The sequence below is a fragment of the Vitis riparia genome, chromosome 10, assembly GCF_004353265.1.
Source record: "Vitis riparia cultivar Riparia Gloire de Montpellier isolate 1030 chromosome 10, EGFV_Vit.rip_1.0, whole genome shotgun sequence".
Classification (NCBI taxonomy): Eukaryota; Viridiplantae; Streptophyta; class Magnoliopsida; order Vitales; family Vitaceae; genus Vitis; species Vitis riparia.
In genome coordinates this window covers 13,967,695-13,988,567 of record NC_048440.1, presented here as the reverse complement: position 1 = coordinate 13,988,567, position 20,873 = coordinate 13,967,695, and the positions used below count along the sequence as shown (strand labels likewise).

The window sequence follows — 20,873 nt, the reverse complement described above, 5'->3', positions numbered from 1 at the left end:
GGGCCTCATTGGGCCTTTTTTTCTTCTCAATGAGAGAGCTTTTATGAAGTTTTGTTCCATCTACAACCCGCTGCAGATAACAACGCCCATTATGTCCCAGAAGGAATATTCACTATTTTTGTTTAATAAATTATTTCTTTAACTACTGTTAAACAAAATATCATGAGTAATCCAAAGCATCCGACTTTCTGTAAGAGATAGGTGGAACCAAAAAAGGTGAGAAATCATGAGTAAGCATAAGCAGTATGAAGATCAGATGATGGGCCAGTGGTCGGTGAAAACTGATAAGCATAGGGCGTCGGCTGATTGGAAGTGGGTCTATGAGAGAGAGGTGGTTGGATATATGGAGGGAATCCATTTCACACTTATGGTTCTGGTTGGTTGCATAAAGAAACAACCTCGGCTCCTTAGTCCTACCAAGAAAGAAACATGAGTTAAGCTTGAGTTTGTTGAGATGGTTTTGTAAGATGACGTGCCTCTAAAAGGAGCTTCCATTGGTCCACGTGTCGTCTGTAACTGGGAGCTTCTCTTCAAATCTACTACGGCTGTCTGGTCCATATCTGGATTATGAAGTGAAAACACAATAAAATATACTCCAATCTGTCCTGCATAAGTCTCCACATTTATTGATGATGGAGCTCCCACCACTACTACCACCACCATTATACCATAATCCCATTTCCCATTACATCTTATGCACCCTTCTCCCCTCTTTCACTCTCTCTCTCTCTCTCTCTCTCTGTCTCCTCCTCTGCAACTGCATTACAGGAAGCCTGATGTCTGCCACTTCCATTGCCTCCCCCCTCCAATGTTATGTTCTATTTCTAGCTCGACTCCTTGGCCTTTGTCTCTACTGTTTCATTTCCCGTTTACCCTGCTCCTTGAAACAGAACACTAGATTCTCTTTTTCACCTTTTTCCTTTTTCTACATCTTCTTTCTCCTTTATCCTTGATGACCCACTAACTGCATAGTCACAAGGATTATGTATAAAAGCAGAACAGAGAAGAGAAGAGGAGAGAGGAGAAAATACAAAGTGCCTGTGTCAGCACGCACCGGTTTCCCTATTTATAACCCTGTGAAGTTTAACAGCCTCTACTGTAGCCTTTGAGGAATTCAAATACAAAAAGATGTCGTTTTCTTGTGCAAAAGCCTTCTTCCAACGGTTTTGTGTTGAAGAGTTCCAAATGGAGAGAACTAGCCTAGGTTCCGTCTTCTCTAGTCATCTCCTCCCATCTCTTGGGGCCAGAATCAACCAGGCAACAAAGCTTCAAAAACACATAATTTCTCCTTTCAGTCCCCGTTACAGGTTATGATCCTTGTCTTGGTTTGTTGCTGGATTGCCTTCCACATTTACGGCTTCTCTCACGTTTCATGTTCATCATTTCAGGGCTTGGGAAATGTTGCTGATTATTCTGGTCATCTACTCTGCCTGGATCTGCCCATTTGAGTTTGGATTTCTGCCCTACAAGCAAGACGCGCTTTTCATCTTCGACAACATTGTCAATGGCTTCTTCGCCATTGATATCGTTCTCACTTTCTTTGTAGCATATCTCGACACAGAAACTTACCTTCTTGTTGATGATGCCAAGAAAATTGCTATCAGGTCAGTGTGCAGCCCTTGAATCACACCCTTCATTTCAGCTGCTGACAGTAACCAATTCAGAACAATCATTCAGTTTTGTGAATATAACCCAAGGCCACTCACAGGTACATATCTACCTGGTTTATCTTCGATGTCTGTTCGACAGCGCCATTTGAAGCTTTCAGCCTCCTGTTCACAAAGCATAACAGTGGACTCGGCTATAAAGCACTCAACATGCTCAGGCTCTGGCGATTGAGACGAGTCAGCTCCCTGTTTGCAAGGTTCATCACCAAATTCAAACCTATGTCTTAGGTTATCTTCAAAATTTCAAATTGTTATGGGAGAGCCACAATACTCACTATGCCGGTTTGCTTTCATTCAGACTAGAGAAGGACATCCGGTTCAACTACTTCTGGATTCGATGCATAAAGCTCACTTCTGTAAGCCATTCAGGACTTCTTTCTCCCTCTTTCCTAGAGATGATACCTGGGTCAACTTACAACTTAGCCATTAAAATTTGGGTTGCTTTCCTTACTGCTTGATTTCAGGTAACTCTGTTTGCAGTACACTGTGCAGGATGCTTTAACTATCTGATTGCAGATAGATACCCGGATCCAGAACGAACCTGGATTGGTGCAGTCTATCCAAATTTCAAAGAAGAGAACCTCTGGGACAGATATGTAACTTCAATTTACTGGTCTATTACTACACTAACTACTACTGGTTATGGAGACTTGCATGCTGAGAACCCAAGAGAGATGCTGTTTGATATTTTTTACATGCTATTCAACTTGGGATTAACATCTTACCTCATTGGGAACATGACCAATCTTGTTGTTCACTGGACCAGCCGGACCAGAAATTTTGTAAGTTCTCTTTCACTTGTAACCTCCCACTGCTCCTTACTGATTTTTTCACCTGCAAAATTCCATAGACTCTGAATTAACCAGAATAAGCCTCAAGTCTCAATCAACAGTTACTAGTAAAAAGTCGACAAGGCTTGAGACAAAGCTACCAAATTGTTCCTTAAGGCACCCCCATCTTTCCTATATTTGACATTTCTATATGGAACACCTTACCAACTCAATATTAAATATCAAGAGAACAACATTTAAGGTTATTTTTCCATAGAAGTTACCTTGTGCATTGCGACTTTCTAGTAATACTAGTGCCTCAGATCTTAGAATATTTTTCCTTTTGTTTTCCAAGTAATGGACAACTCTTTAGTCTGCTAGTGGTAATGCTGAGAACTTTGTATTGGGTGGTGCAGAGGGATACAGTCAGGTCTGCTTCAGAGTTTGCAACAAGGAATCAATTGCCCCCACGCATTCAGGATCAGATGCTGTCGCACATATGTCTCAAGTTCAAAACAGAAGGATTGAAACAACAAGACACTTTGAATGGCCTGCCAAGAGCCATTCGCTCCAGCATTGCACACTACCTCTTCTTCCCTATCGCTCAAAATGTCTATCTTTTCCAGGGTGTTTCTCAGGACTTCCTTTTCCAACTGGTATGGCTCTTGGCTCATTGGAACTTCCTCCTTCACCTTTTTTCTCTTTTCCGCTTTCCGGTTCATAAGCCAGAATGTATCTAACGGTTGAAGATAGGCTAAAAAGCAATGGCCCATAAATAATTTCCTGAAATTTCGAAGGATACTAATGCAATCAATCTCTTAAAAAAGGTTTCTGAAGTGGAGGCTGAGTATTTCCCACCTAGAGAAGATGTGATTCTACAGAAGGAGGCTCCAACAGATATATATATTCTTGTCTCGGGAGCGGTGGTGAGCGGGCTCATTTTCTTTTCATGCAATATCTGCTTATAATAATAATAATAATAATAAAATATACATACTTCTAATATCAATCTGATTTAATTGCAGGATTTGATAGCATACATTGACGGAGATGATCAGGTATGTGACTCTTAAAATTTGCAACTACAGACTAAACAAAGAAGACAAAGAAGATCCTAACTTGACTGCCCACTTTCACCATACAGATTCTCGGAAAGGCTGTTGCAGGGGATGTGTTTGGAGAGATTGGGGTTTTATGTTATAGGCCACAATCGTTAACAGTCCGGACCTCTGAGCTTTCTCAGATACTAAGATTAAGCAGAACTTCACTGATGAACGCAATCCAAGCAAATATGGAAGATGGACATATTATTATGAACAATCTTTTCAAGGTAGATGATAAATAATAACAGTCTATAGAGCAGGAAAGTGCTTTTATTAGTTTTATCCCTATTTTGAGCTCACTTTCTGCCGTATTTTTTTTTACAGAAACTGAAAGGGCTAGAAAGCTCAGGCTTTACAGACCCACATATGGACCCAGAGTCCATCCTCAGAGAATGGATTGATGGAGTACCAGCAGGAGGAAGCCTTTCCCATGCTGGATGTCATGATCAATCACCACATGGAGATCCATCAATACAAGAAGCAAGGGACATAGATTTACTGGGATCAGAAGCTACAAAGAAGAGTAAAGCAGACAAAGCTCATGAGTCGACTGGATGCGGGATCGATGCAAATTCAGCAGCTGTGGATGGCCAAACAGCTCTTCATGTTGCTGTCTGCAACGGGCATCTTGAAATGGTTAGAATTCTGCTAGAAAGAGGAGCAAATGTGAACAAAAAGGATGCTAGAGGGTGGACCCCAAAAGCTTTAGCGGAACAAGAAGGAAAAAAAAGCATATATGACCTCTTACTAAGTTATGAAAATAGAAGGTTATTAGATGAACACAAAATTCATTTTATTGGGTCAGACGCAGCTGACTGTTGTACTAGTCAAGGTCTACAAACAAGAACGGGGGGGCCCAATTTTCACAACTCTCAATTTAAAAAGGTATCCACAAATTCCAATTCAGGCAGTCCTAGCCATCCCAGCAACAAAGATGTTATGACATCGACCAAGAGGAGAGTCACTATCCACAGACAGTTTCAAAATGCAAGTACACCACAGGGGCAGCTTGGGAAGTTGATTATTCTACCTGATTCAATAGAAGAGCTACTGCAAATTGCTGGTAAGCTTTGTTTGACCTCGAAAAAATTCTTCAAGATAGACCTGAATTTTCTTAATCATAATTATTATTCTAACTAGGCAATTTAGATAGATGCAAGTGCAAAAGAAAATGAAAGCGAACTTGGAATAGGAGATTCAAACCTTGAATGGGACCAGAAAAACTATTTTAGAGAAAAGCATCTTTCTTTCTTATGCTTTATCCACTTGTCATCCCAACACGTTGTGGAACTGCAGGTCAAAAGTTTGGAGGCTACAATCCCACCAAAGTCGTTAGTGCAGGGAATGCAGAAATAGATGACATAAGCGTCATCCGAGATGGGGATCATCTGTTTCTACTTCAAAATGAGAATGAAACTACAATTACAATGTTACCTAATGGTTACTGAAACACTATAATGTAGAGACAAATATTAGCTTGTAACTTATAGGCATAGCATTGTATAATGAGGTAGTAGTGAAAAGTCACTACATCAGTTTTATCAAATTGCCCACCAAGACCAGCAATAATACTACAAAACTGGGAAGTCAATTACAGGCTGTTTAACTTATCTCATCACTCCATCCGTATGCATCGTTCAAAGCCACCATTAAAGCAAATACATATTACAAAATTGTCATAATCTAGAGGGCCAAACAGAGAGAGAAGCCCAAGGATTCCTTTTGGTAGGTTTTCTGATTGCGACATCAATTATGCATCATAAGATGGGAAACAATTGGTCCACCTCTAATCTTGATAGCTTGCCCATTAACTCTCTGTGGTGCCGGATAAAATGAAAAACCAATGCAATTGATACAACAGTTGGTGCAAAGAGACCCGTTGTACCTGTGTGCTCTACAAATTGATTTGGAGTTCCTTCATGCTTTCGTTCAATTGCAATGCATCATTCACTCTTACTCATGCCTTTAATTGGAAAAGGATGAGCTTCTGTATTAAAGACAAACTTATCCAATGGAAGAACAGTGCTGTCCGCAAACAGCAAGTATAAGTACTTCAGTGTCTCTCCTAAGAAGAAGGTTTCCATTTTGTCTCTCCTTTGAGGAGGAAGCCTGGTGACATCATCCAGAGAACTGTATCCTCCAGAATCAACCTTTGTGTGTTTTTCAAATGCTTCAAAGATCTGCCAGCCCCATTCACGATATCTGCACAAATAGACAATAATAGTTGGTCATAGAACTAAAGAAGTACAAAAAAATGCAGAAAAACTATGTATAATATGGACAATGAAGATTGTATAAGAAAACAATGTAATGCCTGCAAAACCTTAAAAACATACTTTGGGTTTTCTGTTATACGATAAAGGACAAATAAAGATTCAACAGTTTCAGGGCGAAGAAGATTGTGACGATCAGCATATTTGATGATTATGTCATTCATGTATTCTGAACTCTTGTTCCCACCATCAAGACCTTGTTCAAAATAATCCTGCGTCAATTGGAACCAGATGTCAAATCTCTTTAACAGTTTTTAGTGGCAGCAAAATAAAATGGTATATAATGATCCATTTCAGCACCATTCATATGTTTACTGTATGTAATAATGTAATAGTGTTTTGATATGTCCAACCAACCTCTGTGTGGAAGTAAGCAATTTCTGGAGCAAGCCCAGTAGAAGTCACTGAATACATCTCAAAGCATGTCTTAGCTAAATCTTCTGCAAGCTTCAAATTTTCCAGGTCTTCAAAGGTAAGCAAATTGTCTTTCATAGCTTTTTCCTTTGTAATACCTTTAGTGGCACCAAGTGCAAGAGTACCAGGCAGGAAACAGACCTAAACAGGGCAGTTATACACTATTAGAACAGGATGCAAAAAGAAGGTTATGATTAAGCATGGTGGCATTCTTTCCAATGAGACATGATTTCTTTTACCATCGTAACATTCCAATGAACATAATCCCATCAAGCATTTTGTGCAATAGTATTAAACAGTTGGAACTCCATACATGCAGTATACTTAAAAAAGGGAAAACAAAAACAGAAAACACACACACACACACACACACACACATGCACACACAGACGCTACACCAACTGAAATGCTACTTTAATTCATTGATCTTATAGTTTCAAGAAAATCACACAAAAATAAAGGGACTTTGAGGTAAAAGAGTGGGATTTATTTTTACTAAGAGAGCTCTATTATGTAGTTGGACAGATGTAAATTTATGCAGTTATAAGGTAAGGATAGATGGAACCACTCATTTCATAGTCCTCAAAAGCGAGCTCCAATCTCTTTGGAGTCAGATCAATGGATATGGTACAACTCTGGTAACTATTTTGCTCAATGATTTGTTACCCAAAGCATTTACAGAGGAAAGAACCCCATTCCTTTCTCAAACTGAATTTCTCTTTCCCTTTAATTTCATTAATTAAAAAAACTACCCGGCAGCGAGATGCTCATGTATCACCTAGTAAATCATCAGATAAAACTTAGGGGGGGGGGGGGGGGGGGGGGGGGGGGTAAGACATGCTACAGGTGCAGAATTTTGTCTCAAATAAGAGAAGAAAGAGTAAGTGGGGTGGTTATTTTCAGGAATGAGTGCAGGTGAATAAGAAAGGACATAAATTTTAAAAAATTTATAAAGCAGGAGTTAAGGAGATCAAATGCTTATTTCACTTGATATAGTAGCAGTACACTGGTATTGACTCATATAGGAAAGAGGGTTTAGAAAAGGACTCACCAGGCAGAACAAGATAAGTATCAAAAATCATGCTCCAGAGTATAAAAAGCTATTTTTTCTTTTATTTTACCTTTTCAAAATAAATAAATAAATAAAAGGGAAAAAAAGAAAAAGAAAAAGAAAGATAGAGCATGAAACCTAGGTCTTAGACATCTAGAACAAAATTGCAGCAGCTTAGGTTACAAATGATCTGAAACTTTCTATAGCATGACGAGGACAAATTTTTACAAAAACGAAAAGCTTACTAAAATCTAGCAAGAGCATTCCTGTACTAACATACAGTCATTTAAGTTGCCGGTGATAGAATATTTGGTCACAAAAAATGAGCCAATAACTCATGCATCTTATTCCTCTTAAAATCCCAATGCAATTGTCCCATGTAACTACATCTTAATCAATACTTCCAGGAACTTGTTGATTTGATTAAAAAATTGGAGCAGTTATATCACATCAACCAATTGTATAGCCTTCCTTGTTTTGTGGAGGTTTACTTAGTTACTTTTGATCAGGTTTGTACTTCATGAGGAGGACCTCTCATCCTTCTTATGTTTTTTTCTATTAATACATTTGTTTGTTTCTGATCCAAAAAAAAGTTCACATCAACCAACTGTAGAAACAGTAATTATCTCCAGTTAGCCAACTGTTTCTTAATCTCCTGATCTCAAAAACAAATTAAGTAGCCATAACCTAGATTGATCTTTGAACAGATTAACTTAAAGTAGTTAAAAGGAACCACATACCAGGTGATCCATTTTTGGACTAAAAGCACCTTTAGATCCAGAAGGTAATTCCCCAACAAAAACCAATCCCTTTGGGATAGATTTCTGAACAAGAAGGTGCCTAATGCCCTTCGTTGCTTCCTCATACATATCATATAAATACTTGAAATTTCCATCTCGTTCAGCTCCCTGCTGAAGCCACACTTTAATTAAGTACTCATAGTAGCTGTCACCACGTGATCCCAAACGGATATTTTCTCCAATAAATTCACCAGAGTGAGGGCTGCATTAATAGAAAGATGATATCAAAACACTAATACCCCTACTATCCCCAGATAGATCATAAATTACATTAATCTACAAAAGAACATTTCCAAGAGAAAAATGTATAAAAACATATATATGAATAACAACAATGTACCAGCTCCATGCTTAGCAACAGAATAAAGAATATAAAACATTCTATACTGAAATATGAGGACTTATATATTGCAAATTCACATTCTGAAAAATACTTTCCTAAATGTACAAAAGTATAGTCATATAATTAGGATGTGTTTGGTCCACTGGCATTTAAACTCCTATTCAAATGTTTGGTTAAACTCCAGAATTTGAGATTTCCGTCAATTTTTCCCATGTTAGAATTTCATTATCTTAGAACTATTTGGCAATTAATGCAAATTTAATACTAAACTTATAAGTAAAAAAGAGAATAAAAAAGGACAGTCCAATTTTCTTTTATTTTCATATCCTATGAATGGAGGAAAAAAAAGTCAAATTAAGAGTTCTAGTTATAGTAATGTTGATCATTTATTCGGCATCAGGGACATTCGGAATTTCATCTCTGATGACACTTTTTTAGTTAGGGATAGGAATGGGGTCAGTTATTTCATATATTTTGATATTGAAAATAAAAAAGAACTATTCACAACCTTTGATTCTTTCTACAATTCGATCTTATGTCACTAAAGAAAACTCCATTTTTCTGATTTTGACTTTAATTCTGATAAAATAACTACTTGTTTGACACAAATAAAATAATTGAACTTAAGGCTCTACTTGATTTTTTTGGATTCAAAGGAAAGAAAGCGTGAAGCTGTTGATACAGCAACTGCGGGGGATCGCTTTCTTCAAGAGTCTATTTGCCAATCAGCCTCAAAAGGTAAATTTATAAATACAAATGTTAAGAATCTTTTTAATTTCAAGTTGCTGGAGCTTCAGCTTCACGTCGGAAAGGAAATCTAGGCCGAATCTTTAGAATTTGATTTTCCACATCCTTACAAAGGTAAGGCATCCTCTCAACTTTGTGGAAATCTCATATCCAAGGAAATCAACATTTCCAAAAGTTATGCGCCCATCAAACAGGGTAATCTCATACTTGAAAATGTGATATTCACTGACATCTAAACTTAGGAATGGAATCATATTGATAAAAATAAATCCCAGAATGTAATATACATGAGATCACTCTGATATTTGGTTAAGGTTAGATCTTTGATAGGCAATTTCTTTATTTATTAATAAATCCAATTTCTATAAATACTATTGGAAAATAGGGTTGTCATGTAAAACTTCCAAAGATGTGTACCTTGAACATGGTAATCTTATACTTTGAAATAAGATAACCATTATCTAGCTCAGAGACCTGTGAACCAAACAAATCCCCAAGAGCTTAAAACATCAAGCAGAGGCCAAGTGACATACAAAAGGCTGAAAGCTTTCTTTTATCATTTGAAGATATCCTTCAACTACTAAAGTTGGCATATTATTGATAAAATTAATGCATTTGATTGTATAATCAAAGGCATAAGCTATTTCATTGAGTTGCATACAGTGTGACAAGCAGTTCTACGCAAGATTGCACAGTTATGGGAGTAAAGAGTATCGGCAGCAACCATGGCCTTAACTCACACCTAGAACAGGTCCTTGCCAAACCCCACCATCACCAAAAGATGATAACAATTAAAGCGCTGACTATGAAAATTTTTAATGAGCAATGTGATCCAGTTATGTAACAGGTAAACAGTCTAGCACTTCTACAGAATAAACAAAGAAATGCCAATACCTTATATAGATTGGAACCAGTCCCTCCACCTTTGGAAGAGTCTTTAAATGTTCTAAAACCTTCATGGCTTCCATACCATACTTTGGATCACCAGAAACAGTGCTCAGGTAATTGAATTCAAGCTGTAGAGTGGAAACTTCTGAGGTACTACTCTGTCCACCAGGAGCTGGATGTGCTGAGTGATCTCGTAGAACAACATCGCTGAAGGGAATAGGAGTTGGACTGGAAGTAAAAGCAGAGAGCAAAAGATCAGCCAGCTGCTTAGCAGTTTCTAGATAAACAATTGATTTAGGCCCCATATGGGTTGAGTTCATTCCTTGTTCTCCACCACTTAAATGATAAGCACTTAGAAGACCACCCAAAACACGTATGGTAGTTTCAAATAAATTGACTTGGCCTTTCTCTTTAATCCTATGTGAAAGATGTGTTTCAATCCATGAACCTGCTTCAGTGACAACTTCATCAGCACCCATGATCATGGCAGTATCCAGTGCATCCACAATAGTAGCACCTAGACCTCCTAAGCCATCAACTCCCCTATGGCTAAGAGGCATAAGTTCATCAAAACCCATTGCATATTTCTTATAGCCAGACCATGCATGGATAAATGCCTTTTTAACATTTTGTTGCCTAGCTATCCATTTAGAGTCTTCATTTAACTTCACAGGATCATGGATAAAACTATTATTACTACCTGTCTCATCAGGCGATAATCGAGGAGGAAGCCTTGGTGGTTTTCTCCAAAATCTTCGAAATCTGTTGCCACCATCCATGATGGACTTATCTCCTTCCTTAATGCCTCCTTCCTTAAAAATAACACCTTTTGCAAGTCCATTAGAATCTGAATGGCCAGAACTTGTATTTGTTAGCATCAAATATGCTAAACCACCAATCATCAATAACACTAGAAATTTTCCTGTACTACAACTTATACAATCACGTTTCAGGTTACTGGTGAGCACGGTCTGAGTAATCATCTGTAGAAAGAAATGATAAATGAAAGTTAATTCAAAGCAGCATATCAAATCCTAGAGGAGAGCAAAAAATATGGCTTACAAGTTAAAAGAAGAATGAAAAGATAAGATTACAGAAGGAAAAAAGGAATATTGAAAGGTCATCCTAATTGTTTGGTGAATTTAGTGATACAAGCTATTTCCTTTTGTTCCTATTTTTGTATTAACTTGCCTTGGCTTCATGCTTGAGCTTATCACTGTGAGAAAATTCAGAGTTGATTTCCCAACATAAACTAGCAAAAATATCGATGGATGCTCCAAATCATTACTATGGATCCAGGTAGAGAGAAACACTCATCTTCCTAATGGTCTTATCAGAATGGTTTCATCCTTAGCAATGATCAGAGTTGAATTCCTTCCCTCAGTTGATTAGTGCACCATGTCTAACAGAGATTTATAGGAGCAGCAGTGAATAGTAATGTGATTACTGCATACTTCAAATAAGTGTGGATTTAACCAAGAAACAAAACAAACCCCAACAAGTAAAAGATTGTGTTCTCCTTTCCCGAGTACAAAGCATGATGAACCAAGAAATCCTTGCATGGCTCACAAACACCCAAAATGATATGGTTATAAAAATCAATTTTAGAAAGAAGCATGAATTTTCAGTAATTTTGAATAAAAGATTGAAATTTTAGAGTCTCCTAACTTTTTTTCATGCCTGGATGTTTTTTGTTGTTGGGAAATGGAACCATAGATATATGTTGTCTAGCACTATCACTATTTAGTTGCTTATTTTACTTGATATATCGTGTTATGTCCTTGAATTTGACTTTTTCTTTTTTCTTGAAATTTGTTAAAACCATGCCTTGGAACAAGGTGGAGAATGAGTTTCTTTTTCTTTTCCCTTTTTTTTTTTCCTTTTCTTTTTTAACAGGCAAACACAAAGATACATTGGAAGGCACCAATTGAAAAAAGGGAGCACCTTATGTAAACAGGGAGTATAAAAGAGGTAACACCTATGCACCAAAGACAAGAACAAGCCAGAGGGTGAGTTTATTGCAAATAACTTGGTTGTTTCCATTGAAAGAGAAATTTCTGACAGTTTGAGTTCAGAATCACTCCTAGACAATATTTATTATTTGAAAGATCATCAAGCAGAACATTGATACACGATATTTGGTCATTCCTTTTTTTTTTTTTGTCATTCTTTTGTTCACCATACATAACTAGATCATATTTTGCTAAATGTATGATGAAGATACTTATCATTATTATATTTTTTAGGGGAATATTTTTATACATATCTTTTTTAAAATCGGTTCGATGTAATTCTCTAAGCAATCAAGGAGTTGCAAGTTGAGTACTCAATTCTTAGATTTTGTTATATAATTTGAATATACAACAGAATTATATATTTTATAGATTCGTTTCTTCATATTACCTGTTCCTGCCAAACCCACAGCCCAATGTTTGAAAAACTCCTGGACCCAACCCTACCCTCCCCCACTTGGAACACCAACCTCCATAGTTATTGCCAAACTCTCTCACTATTTTTATTTTTTATTTTTGATAGGTAAAGAAAGGATATATTAAAGTGCTTAATAAAAGGCGGGAAAAGGTATACATGGTGTATACAAAGGCACCCAATGGCTAAAAAAGCTAAGGGAAAATAAAAAACAACTCCCCCTGCCTCACTTAGAGCTTAGCCAATCAATGAAGTCCATTGTGGACAAAGAGCTATCATCTATGCACAATCTAACCCACTCCAAAAAAATATACATAAAAGTACACTTGATTACCCGATTCCCTTTTTCAATGTTTTCAAAAGTTTTCTGATTTCTTTCTTTCCAGATTATCCAAAAGAAGCACAAGGGGGCAAGTCTCTAAGCCTTCATCCTCTTCTTCTTGACACAAGAATCATTCCAACTTAAAAGGAGCTCTCTCACAAAAAAGTGCATCACCCATCCTATCCTTAAAAGGAGAATAAATAAGAAACCATAACATGACTGCTTTCAATAGTGAAGGAGGCTATGATTAGCTGTTTCTTCATCGCCTTGGCACATATAGCATCTATATGGAATTCTCCATCACCTCCTTTTGAGTTGTTCTAATGTCAAAATCCTCCCCCAAAGTAGTTCCCATGTGAAGAAACTCACCCTCACCGGGACCCATAAATTCCAAACCAAGCTTGTGGGGAATGCCTCAGAATTTTCAATAGAGGAGTAGAGAGACTTAACATAAACCATCTTATCCTCTATACAACTGCAAATCAACAACGCCTGTAGTTTCTTGAAAAAGGCTTGCACCACCTTATCTAGTTCCTAGACATGGATTTGTCTCAAAAACCTAGGGTTCCAACACCCACTCTCCCCAATTTGCTCCCACAGCTCAGCTACCCATGCACCTTTGAAGGAAGCTATTGAGAGTAGCATAGGGAAAGCCTCACCTAACCTAGGGTGCCAAACTTGCCCACTATGATTTTCCTCTAGAATCTATTTCTATCAATGGTAAACCTAAAAAGGCATGTAGCCAACAAAACCTTGTTTAAAAGCATTGAACTCGTAATACCCTTATCTTCAGCTAAATACTAGCTGATCAGATGTCATTTCCTTTCAAAAACCTCTCTCACCTAATGCAAAATAACGTAGGAATAAAAAAGACAAAGTATATAGGCAATCTAGAAAGGGTATTCTTGATAATTGTGACTCTTCTTCCCTTACAAAGATACTACCATTTTCCAGAAGACAAGCCTTTTTGAATGTTCCACCCTTCATAGATCCAATCCATACTGCTTTAAAAAAACAAAAGCACCTTGCAGGATCCTTAACTAGATGAATGAGAACTAGTCTACTCTGAAATCAAGAAACAAGCATTAAACCTCCACCTGCTCTAGAAAGCATACATGAATAAGTTCATTGTTCTCTAGTTTAACTCTAAGACTTGAAGCCACTTCAAAGCACAAAAGATACATATGAAATACCAATTGGCTTTTAGATTGCTCTATATAAGGTTCTTGTACTTAGCTACTTAGCATCCAATAATCAATTTTATGATCTAAACTTTATCTATCTACTTCTTAGTGCCATTTCACCCCACACAATTTCCAATTTCACCACCAAAGCCTTATCAACATGTATTATCTTCCTCCTGATGGAAATGAACAAAGGATTTGAGGATGGTAACCCGTTATTCAAAATGATAAAGGAAATCAACAAATTACCCACCAAATAAACATGCATTCGGAAGCTGTTAAGTAGATGCTATAAAGTACTATACCATCATTTTAGTAGCACCAATTAAAATAGTAGAGGGTTCATTGCATTGGGTACACCCAAATGTTTGAAATTGACTTCTTTGAAACCTCTCTAGAAGTTGAACCCAAGTTAATTCTATTTGCGTGGCTCTATTTTGTGAGTTGTAACTATATCAAGCTAGGTGTGTGTTGTTTAGGAATGCATGGGGTTGGTGCTGCTTCTCACCAAATCAATACTAAGAATGCTTTTCTTTAAATACTTTCTTCAACAGAGCTGATCAAGTAAATATAAAAGAAAAAGAAATTTATGGGCTAAAGTACTCTCCCAATGCATGACTTGATACACATATTTGGATATCAGCAAAGTGGCATGATCATTATTTTCTGTTTCATTTTTATTTTTTCTTTGGCGTATCTTAACAATATTATTGTTTCAAGAAGTGGCTGCTTAGATTCTGTTTGGATCAACTTTTAAGAACCCAAAAGCTCAATTTTAAGCTTAATAAAAGCTTTTATATTTGTTTAACTAATTTTATTCAAAGAACTTATGGATTTTTTTTTTAAAAAAAAACTCAAATACAAAAACAATAAAAATGTTGTTTTTTTAAGCTCTATTTTAGCTCATGCAGGAAGTTCTTTCCTGTTTAATAAAACTTTTACAATATCAATATTGTCCTTTAAAAATTGTACCTTGGGTTTCAATTTCAGCTTTCTGATAAAGCCAAAATGGGGAAGTTATCCCAAAAGAGGGCTTAGTACTGATGACTTGAACATTCGTGACTCATCTTGGCACTTTCATATGAAAGATCTAGATCAGTTTGTAGATGCAACCGGATCATGTAATGCTTTTTATTTATATTGTGGAAGCATGTCATAATTTATTAGGAAAGACAATATGCTGGTTACTGGACCAGTCAAGATGAGTATTGAGCCTAGTGCTAAGTTTGACAATAAGCAAGGAAGGTGAAACACTGATACTGGAAGAATGGGTGCTCCTAAAACAGATCTCACTAAAACTTTATGATGCTTGGTAAGTTAGTCAGCAACACAACTTTTTACCATAGGCAAGAAGTCAAGTCTCACCCTGTGCATGAACACCCTACATTTGCTTGGTGATAGAGAACATGCAACCTTAAACCCAACTTGACTTTCTAGCACAAATTCCTTAAAGCACCTTTTCCAGCCCCCAATTTTGGAACCCATGGCACCCTTGAGGCATGAACATTTTTATATTCTCCTCAGTCCTCCCCTATCAGGAAAGGAATTTCTCTGTAATTCCTAAAAACGGCAGCAATTGTAAAGAGATTCAGAAAATAAACCATATGCTGTACACAACTCCTACCTAATCCTTAAATTGGCTAATCCTCCATTCACAACAATCAAATCTAGAAAACGCAAAATATTATAGTATGAATCTTAATGTAAATTGCGAATAGGTGCTTCAACAATCCAAAAGGAACCTAAAAGTCAACTATTGGATCGTATTGAAACAAGCTCAAGTTAAATTTGAAAATTCATAAAATCAATCTCAATTATATACCTAGAAATCAAGCAAACGAAGTTTCACAGGGTTTAGTATTCAGTTCCGATCAAAGATTCACACTTCACTAATAAGATCAATTCAAAAACCAACAAACCCACAGATCACAAGATCACTCCCTACCATCAACCAAAAGAGAATCAGATTAATGCAATTCAAATTCAGATAAAATCCAAATTGAAAAATAGAGAGAGAGAGAGAGAGAGAGAGAGAGAGAGAGAGAGGCAGAGACCTTGAAGCATGATCGGTGGCGGAACTTGGCGTTGTCATAGTGAACATCTTTCATAGAGTAGGGCAGAGATTTCGACATGCTGGATGGAATCAGCGGCTAGGGTTTGGATTCGGAGAGGGAGAGGGAGAGGGAGAGGGAGAGAAATTGAAAGAAAATGTGTGTTTGGCTAGGCGTGGTTTTGAAGTCAACGAGCGAATTAGGGCGTATGCAGAGTGTGTTGGGGGACACAGACCTAATAACCATTTCTCCATTTCTGGGCACGTCAGCTTTCAGCATCTGCACCTTCCAGGAGTAAAAATCTTCCTCTGCTGCCTGGATCCAATTTTAATGCCTTTCGCCGAGTTTTGGGCCAAAATAGCCCAGTAGTGGAGAAAATAAATCCATTAAACCTCATTTCCAAACTAATGTTTAGTTAGAATGACCCTTGTTTTGACATAGATTCTGAACTTATTTTCTTTTTTTTTTAAAAAAAAAAAATAGGATGAAACCGGGTTTGGCAAATGCGGTTTCATTTTTGAGCTGAAACCATATTTGTCAAATGCGGTTTCACTTTTGAACCAAAACCGCATTTTCTAAATGCAATTTCACGTTTGAACTTTTTTGTACTTTAAAATCTACAACATAAAATAATTAATTCAAATGAACTCAAATGGTTATTAAAACCCTAGTAATGGATTTAACATATATTTTTATTTAAATCTCAAGTTTAAAGAATGAAAAAGATACAAATTATAGTTGTTTCAATCATTGTAGAGTAAGGGGCTAAATATGCTTGAAGGGAGCTCTAACAGTTGTGAAGCATGATGGGAGCTTAACCAAAGGAAAATGGACTAATATATAGAATGAGAGATGAGAAATGAAAGTTATGAAGAAAGTTGGACAACAAACAAGTATGAGAAGGAATATTAGAGGTCATAGCTCAAAATCATATGGGAATTAGAATCCAAAATTTGGAATGAGAATACATACCTTGATTTTGAGCTCAAAAGAGTTGAATGATAAATTTTGTTAAGTATAAATGATTTGCAATGGTTTAGTAATTGTGTGACTCTTAAGTTACTATAGAATAGATAATTTTTAAATAAAAAACTTTGTCACTTTTAATTGATTTTATACTTTATTATCTAAAAAAATCCCAAATTTTATCAGAGGAGTTATTAAATTCTTTAAATTTTTTGGATTTTTTTTAGATACAAAAATTACTAAATTATTAATTAAAAATTTTCTAGTTAGACTTCTTGCCACTTCTTAGTTCTTTTAAAATATTCTTTTATTATTATTATTATTATTATTTTTTTAAAAATCTAAAAAAAATTTACTTATATTTTTTGGTGGCATGTTTTTGTGAAGAGGATTATAAATAGCCTCTTCTCTTCATAAAGCCTATACTCTCTTTCATTTTTGGCTTCATCACAACACAAATGCATCAAAGCCCAAACTCTCTAGTCTCATGGGTTTGAATCAAACCTTGAAGTACTTCTGCACCCTTGTCTTTCTGGTCTTGCTCTTCTCCTTCTTCCCCTTCTCTGATGCAAATTCCACCTCACCCCACGAAATCCAAGCCAGTACTCCTTCAAATGTGCCCACAAGCTACCAACTGTTCTACATCAAGAACACCCCACCATTTTCCTTGAACGAAGAAATCAATGACAAGAAGAAGAAGAAGAGGAGGAGGAGGAAGAAGACAACCAAGAGCTTCAGAACAAGGCCTTTCTCAGCCATGCTCCCCAAGGGTTTTGTCCCTCCTTCTGGCTCGTCTCCGTGCCACAACGATTACCCCAACTCCATCGCCTTCTACTGCGACCTCTCCTCCCAGAAACCCTAGACAACCATGCCTACAACGCAGATCATGAAGATGGATTCTGACATTGGTTTTTCATTACCCCCCTCTGCGCTTTCTTTGAGTCATTCTTGATGATTTTTCTTGCTATCTTTCTTATCTTCTTTGAAGCTACTGATAAAAAAAGTGGCTCTGAATTTGTAAACAAGGTACAGTTTTGTTGATCTTTGTAATAGTGTTTCATTTTCCAAGAAATTAATATCACAGACAGATTTTTCTTCTACGTCCAGTTACCTTTCAAAAGAAAGATTTTGTTTTGAATTAGTTCTTCAAGTCATTGTACATATCAGTGTTGTCATAAAAATCAAACCAGCAGAGTGGATCCCTCCCACAAGAGTTGTTATGTTGAAAAGCTATAAAAGGGAACATGTAATTTTGGCTAAGTGCATTCATAATTACTCTAATAATTGAATAATTTCCTTATTTTTTAAATCGGTATTTAGAACATCATATGGATTGATCTCCAAGTTATTTTTCTTTTTTCTTTTTTTTTGTTTCCATTTCTTAACCTTAATACTAATACAGTCAGAAGAATCATGAAACCCATGATCTAAATTGAGATTTAATATGATAGGTTGCGTTGGGAGATCCACAAACTAGTATGAAGTCACCCCATCTTAGTCTTTGAGCTTTTGTTCAGATTTGAATAGGCACGCAGTGAGTGGTCTGGGTTCCAAGGCAAATATTGTTAGTGAGATGTCTGCTGTTTTGATTCTAGAAATGGAACGATTCCCAACTTGGAGGTCAATATTAATTGTTACTTGGGACTTTTAGCAGCAAAGTAGGAAGAGTGCATGTGAATTTGCATAGTTCGTGGGTCCTTGTTTCATGGGTTCTGCAGATTTTCGTAGCGTACACTCCATGCATGCATTGCATTGGCTCTCCCCACGAAGTTCTTTTTAGGTTTTACACACATATCGACACATTATTTTGCTGATTTATACATAGTTGTAGTATAAGATTCTACCTCTCTCTCCTCTATAATACACTCCATTTGCTTAATTTTCATTGCTCCTCAGGAGTTGGCACCATTATTTGAGGGTCATTCCATGTTAGAGGGCCATTTTTTGTCTTCTAAATCAATTAGCACATCTAAACCCATAACCATATCGATGTATCTGATTGATTTTGTAACATGGGTACGAATATGATTTGCATTTTTTCCTTTAGATTATTGTAAAAATATCTTACTAGCTCTGTTAAGTGAAATTTTAGAAGTTCAAATCTCACAATTATTGTCAAAGAAACACTGGGTCTTCCTCTTTTATTGTGATTACTAAAACAATTGAGCCCATCAATTAGTGGTGAAATGTAGTTGCAATAGCCAGTTTAAGTGTACTGCATGTCTTCATCATCAGCTACGTATTGTAATATTATCCTAATGAGATACTGTCATTAGTTTATTATTTATTACTGATTGATCAACATTTTCAATGACTTAATTTTTCTAAAGAAGTAACTTAGAGCCGACCGTTTGGTAGTGATTTTAAGAAATGCTTTTAATATTTCTAATACATGAAATTTTTTATCATTCAAGTGTTAAAAATGCTATAAATGCTTTGTAGAATCGCTTCACAACGCAATCTTAGTACTGGAGTTAGAATTATCAGCTATGTAGGCAATTTTTTCATGCAGCATTGAGAATGGCCATGGAGGATTAGGTTGAGTTAGATTCTGGGTAAGTTTGGAACCTTGAATCGAGCCTTGCAATTAGTTGACTCTCCCAAGCTAAAGAATTAAGTAAGAACATGAATAATATTTACATTTGGATAATAGAAAGTCAGAAAATAAGGGAAAAAGAAAATAAAACATGTGAAAATAAAAATAAATTTAACTTCAATGATTTTTTTTTTCATTTTTTAATGGTTATTTCATTTTGATGTAGATAGCAAAGAATTTAAAGATGTATGAAACTTTATATATTCCTTGAAGAGTGGATTATTAAATGGAGGTAAAAAAAATTGTATGATTAACGAATTTTGAAAGTGTGTTGTTGATTCATGCAACTAGTCCAAACTTTTTAACATCCGATTTTAAATTTATCCGATTTCCTTTTTATTCCAATTAATTTATCCAATTAAAATTTATCTACTTAACAATTTAAAATTTGTCAACCAAGAATAATTAGGAATATAGAGAAAATTAATTTAGAATGATGAACTCGAGATATACGTGGAAAAACCACCTAGAATTTCAACAAAATCTCTATAGAATTAGAAAAACCATAAGCCAAAGAACTTCTTAAGGGTCAGCACCTATGCACTTTGTTCAAGTCTTTGGTGTAGTACCTTAAGGTCATTAATGGATCTTTTTAGCCCCATATCGAGGCTTCTAGATTGATGTATTAGCTTGCCCTTTTATTGAAGAGATTTTTAAGACAAGTTTATAAAAGGTTTAGAGAGTTTGGAGTTGAAGGGTAGAATCCTTGGGGTGTCTCATTAGCTGTAAGTCCATAAACTAGGTTTTTATAGAGAAATCTTAGAATAAACTTATTTAAAATAGGTTTGAGAAATGTACAATTACCAAAAAAGAGTAATTAAATATTAAAGAATTCATAATTTAAACAAACATATTCTTGAGTGCTCAAACTATAGGGGTCACTACAAGACAACAAGTTTATAGCCGTTGCCTTTGGCCGTAGCTAAAGACCAAAAAAGCATGACTATAAGATGTGAAAGTGGATATAAAAGAATGTGGCAAAGCGTCATTATTGATGGTGCAAATAAATCCTATAGTTGCGGCCACAAGAGAAAGTGTGACCAATATTTCTAAAGGCTATAGTTGTAACCACATTTATTCCACAACTAAAAGAGTCTAATGGTTGAGGGTGGGTAAGTGGTTGCTACTTATAAAAGGTCTTTAATTAGTTGGGTAGATTCTCCTTAAGAGAATTGAAATAGCATAGGATCACATGTTAACATTTAAACATGCATTTAATAGCAAAAATTTAATCGGTTACCTTGGTTTATGCCATGGGAAGCCATTTTTTT

At 36.2% G+C, this 20,873-nt stretch overlaps 3 protein-coding genes and 1 long non-coding RNA gene across 4 annotated transcripts; 2 read left to right on the top strand and 2 right to left on the bottom strand.

Annotated features, from left to right (window-relative positions):
* Window positions 1–1,023: 1,023 nt before the first annotated feature.
* Window positions 1,024–1,804, bottom strand: LOC117923522. Its single transcript, XR_004652634.1, has 2 exons — window positions 1,721–1,804; window positions 1,024–1,642 (listed from the first exon to the last, which is right to left on the bottom strand). It is a non-coding gene; the product is annotated as an uncharacterized LOC117923522 (long non-coding RNA).
* On the top strand, window positions 1,108–5,131 carry LOC117923520 (potassium channel KAT2-like). The gene is made up of 11 exons (XM_034841848.1): window positions 1,108–1,307; window positions 1,389–1,604; window positions 1,709–1,864; window positions 1,966–2,023; window positions 2,132–2,449; window positions 2,854–3,093; window positions 3,265–3,363; window positions 3,463–3,495; window positions 3,582–3,767; window positions 3,865–4,603; window positions 4,837–5,131. The coding sequence occupies exons 1-11, from the start codon at window positions 1,129–1,131 to the stop codon at window positions 4,986–4,988; spliced, it is 2,376 nt and encodes a 791-aa protein (XP_034697739.1). The 5' UTR covers window positions 1,108–1,128; the 3' UTR covers window positions 4,989–5,131.
* On the bottom strand, window positions 5,013–16,353 carry LOC117923521 (mannosyl-oligosaccharide 1,2-alpha-mannosidase MNS3). Its single transcript, XM_034841849.1, has 6 exons — window positions 16,044–16,353; window positions 10,063–11,039; window positions 8,019–8,280; window positions 6,171–6,368; window positions 5,877–6,025; window positions 5,013–5,742 (listed from the first exon to the last, which is right to left on the bottom strand). The coding sequence occupies exons 1-6, from the start codon at window positions 16,119–16,121 to the stop codon at window positions 5,484–5,486; spliced, it is 1,923 nt and encodes a 640-aa protein (XP_034697740.1). The 5' UTR covers window positions 16,122–16,353; the 3' UTR covers window positions 5,013–5,483.
* Window positions 16,354–17,454: 1,101 nt separating this feature from the next.
* LOC117924287 lies at window positions 17,455–18,084 on the top strand. Its single transcript, XM_034842886.1, has one exon. The coding sequence runs from the start codon at window positions 17,494–17,496 to the stop codon at window positions 17,866–17,868; it is 375 nt and encodes a 124-aa protein (XP_034698777.1). The 5' UTR covers window positions 17,455–17,493; the 3' UTR covers window positions 17,869–18,084.
* The last annotated feature ends 2,789 nt before the right edge of the window (window positions 18,085–20,873 follow it).

What these genes read in the sequence shown, in the direction of transcription:
- LOC117923520 (XM_034841848.1), top strand. Translation starts at nt 1,129, where the DNA reads ATGTCGTTTTCTTGTGCAAAAGCCTTCTTCCAACGGTTTTGTGTTGAA. An exon ending in GATGCATAAAGCTCACTTCT is followed by an intron (nt 2,024 to 2,131) that starts GTAAGCCATTCA and finishes GCTTGATTTCAG; the next exon opens with GTAACTCTGTTTGCAGTACA. An exon ending in AGAGCTACTGCAAATTGCTG is followed by an intron (nt 4,604 to 4,836) that starts GTAAGCTTTGTT and finishes GTGGAACTGCAG; the next exon opens with GTCAAAAGTTTGGAGGCTAC.
- LOC117923521 (XM_034841849.1), bottom strand. Translation starts at nt 16,121, where the DNA reads ATGTCGAAATCTCTGCCCTACTCTATGAAAGATGTTCACTATGACAAC. An exon ending in CTGGTTCCAATCTATATAAG is followed by an intron (nt 8,281 to 10,062) that starts GTATTGGCATTT and finishes CTATTAATGCAG; the next exon opens with CCCTCACTCTGGTGAATTTA. An exon ending in CGTATAACAGAAAACCCAAA is followed by an intron (nt 5,743 to 5,876) that starts GTATGTTTTTAA and finishes CTATTTGTGCAG; the next exon opens with ATATCGTGAATGGGGCTGGC.
- LOC117924287 (XM_034842886.1), top strand. Translation starts at nt 17,494, where the DNA reads ATGGGTTTGAATCAAACCTTGAAGTACTTCTGCACCCTTGTCTTTCTG.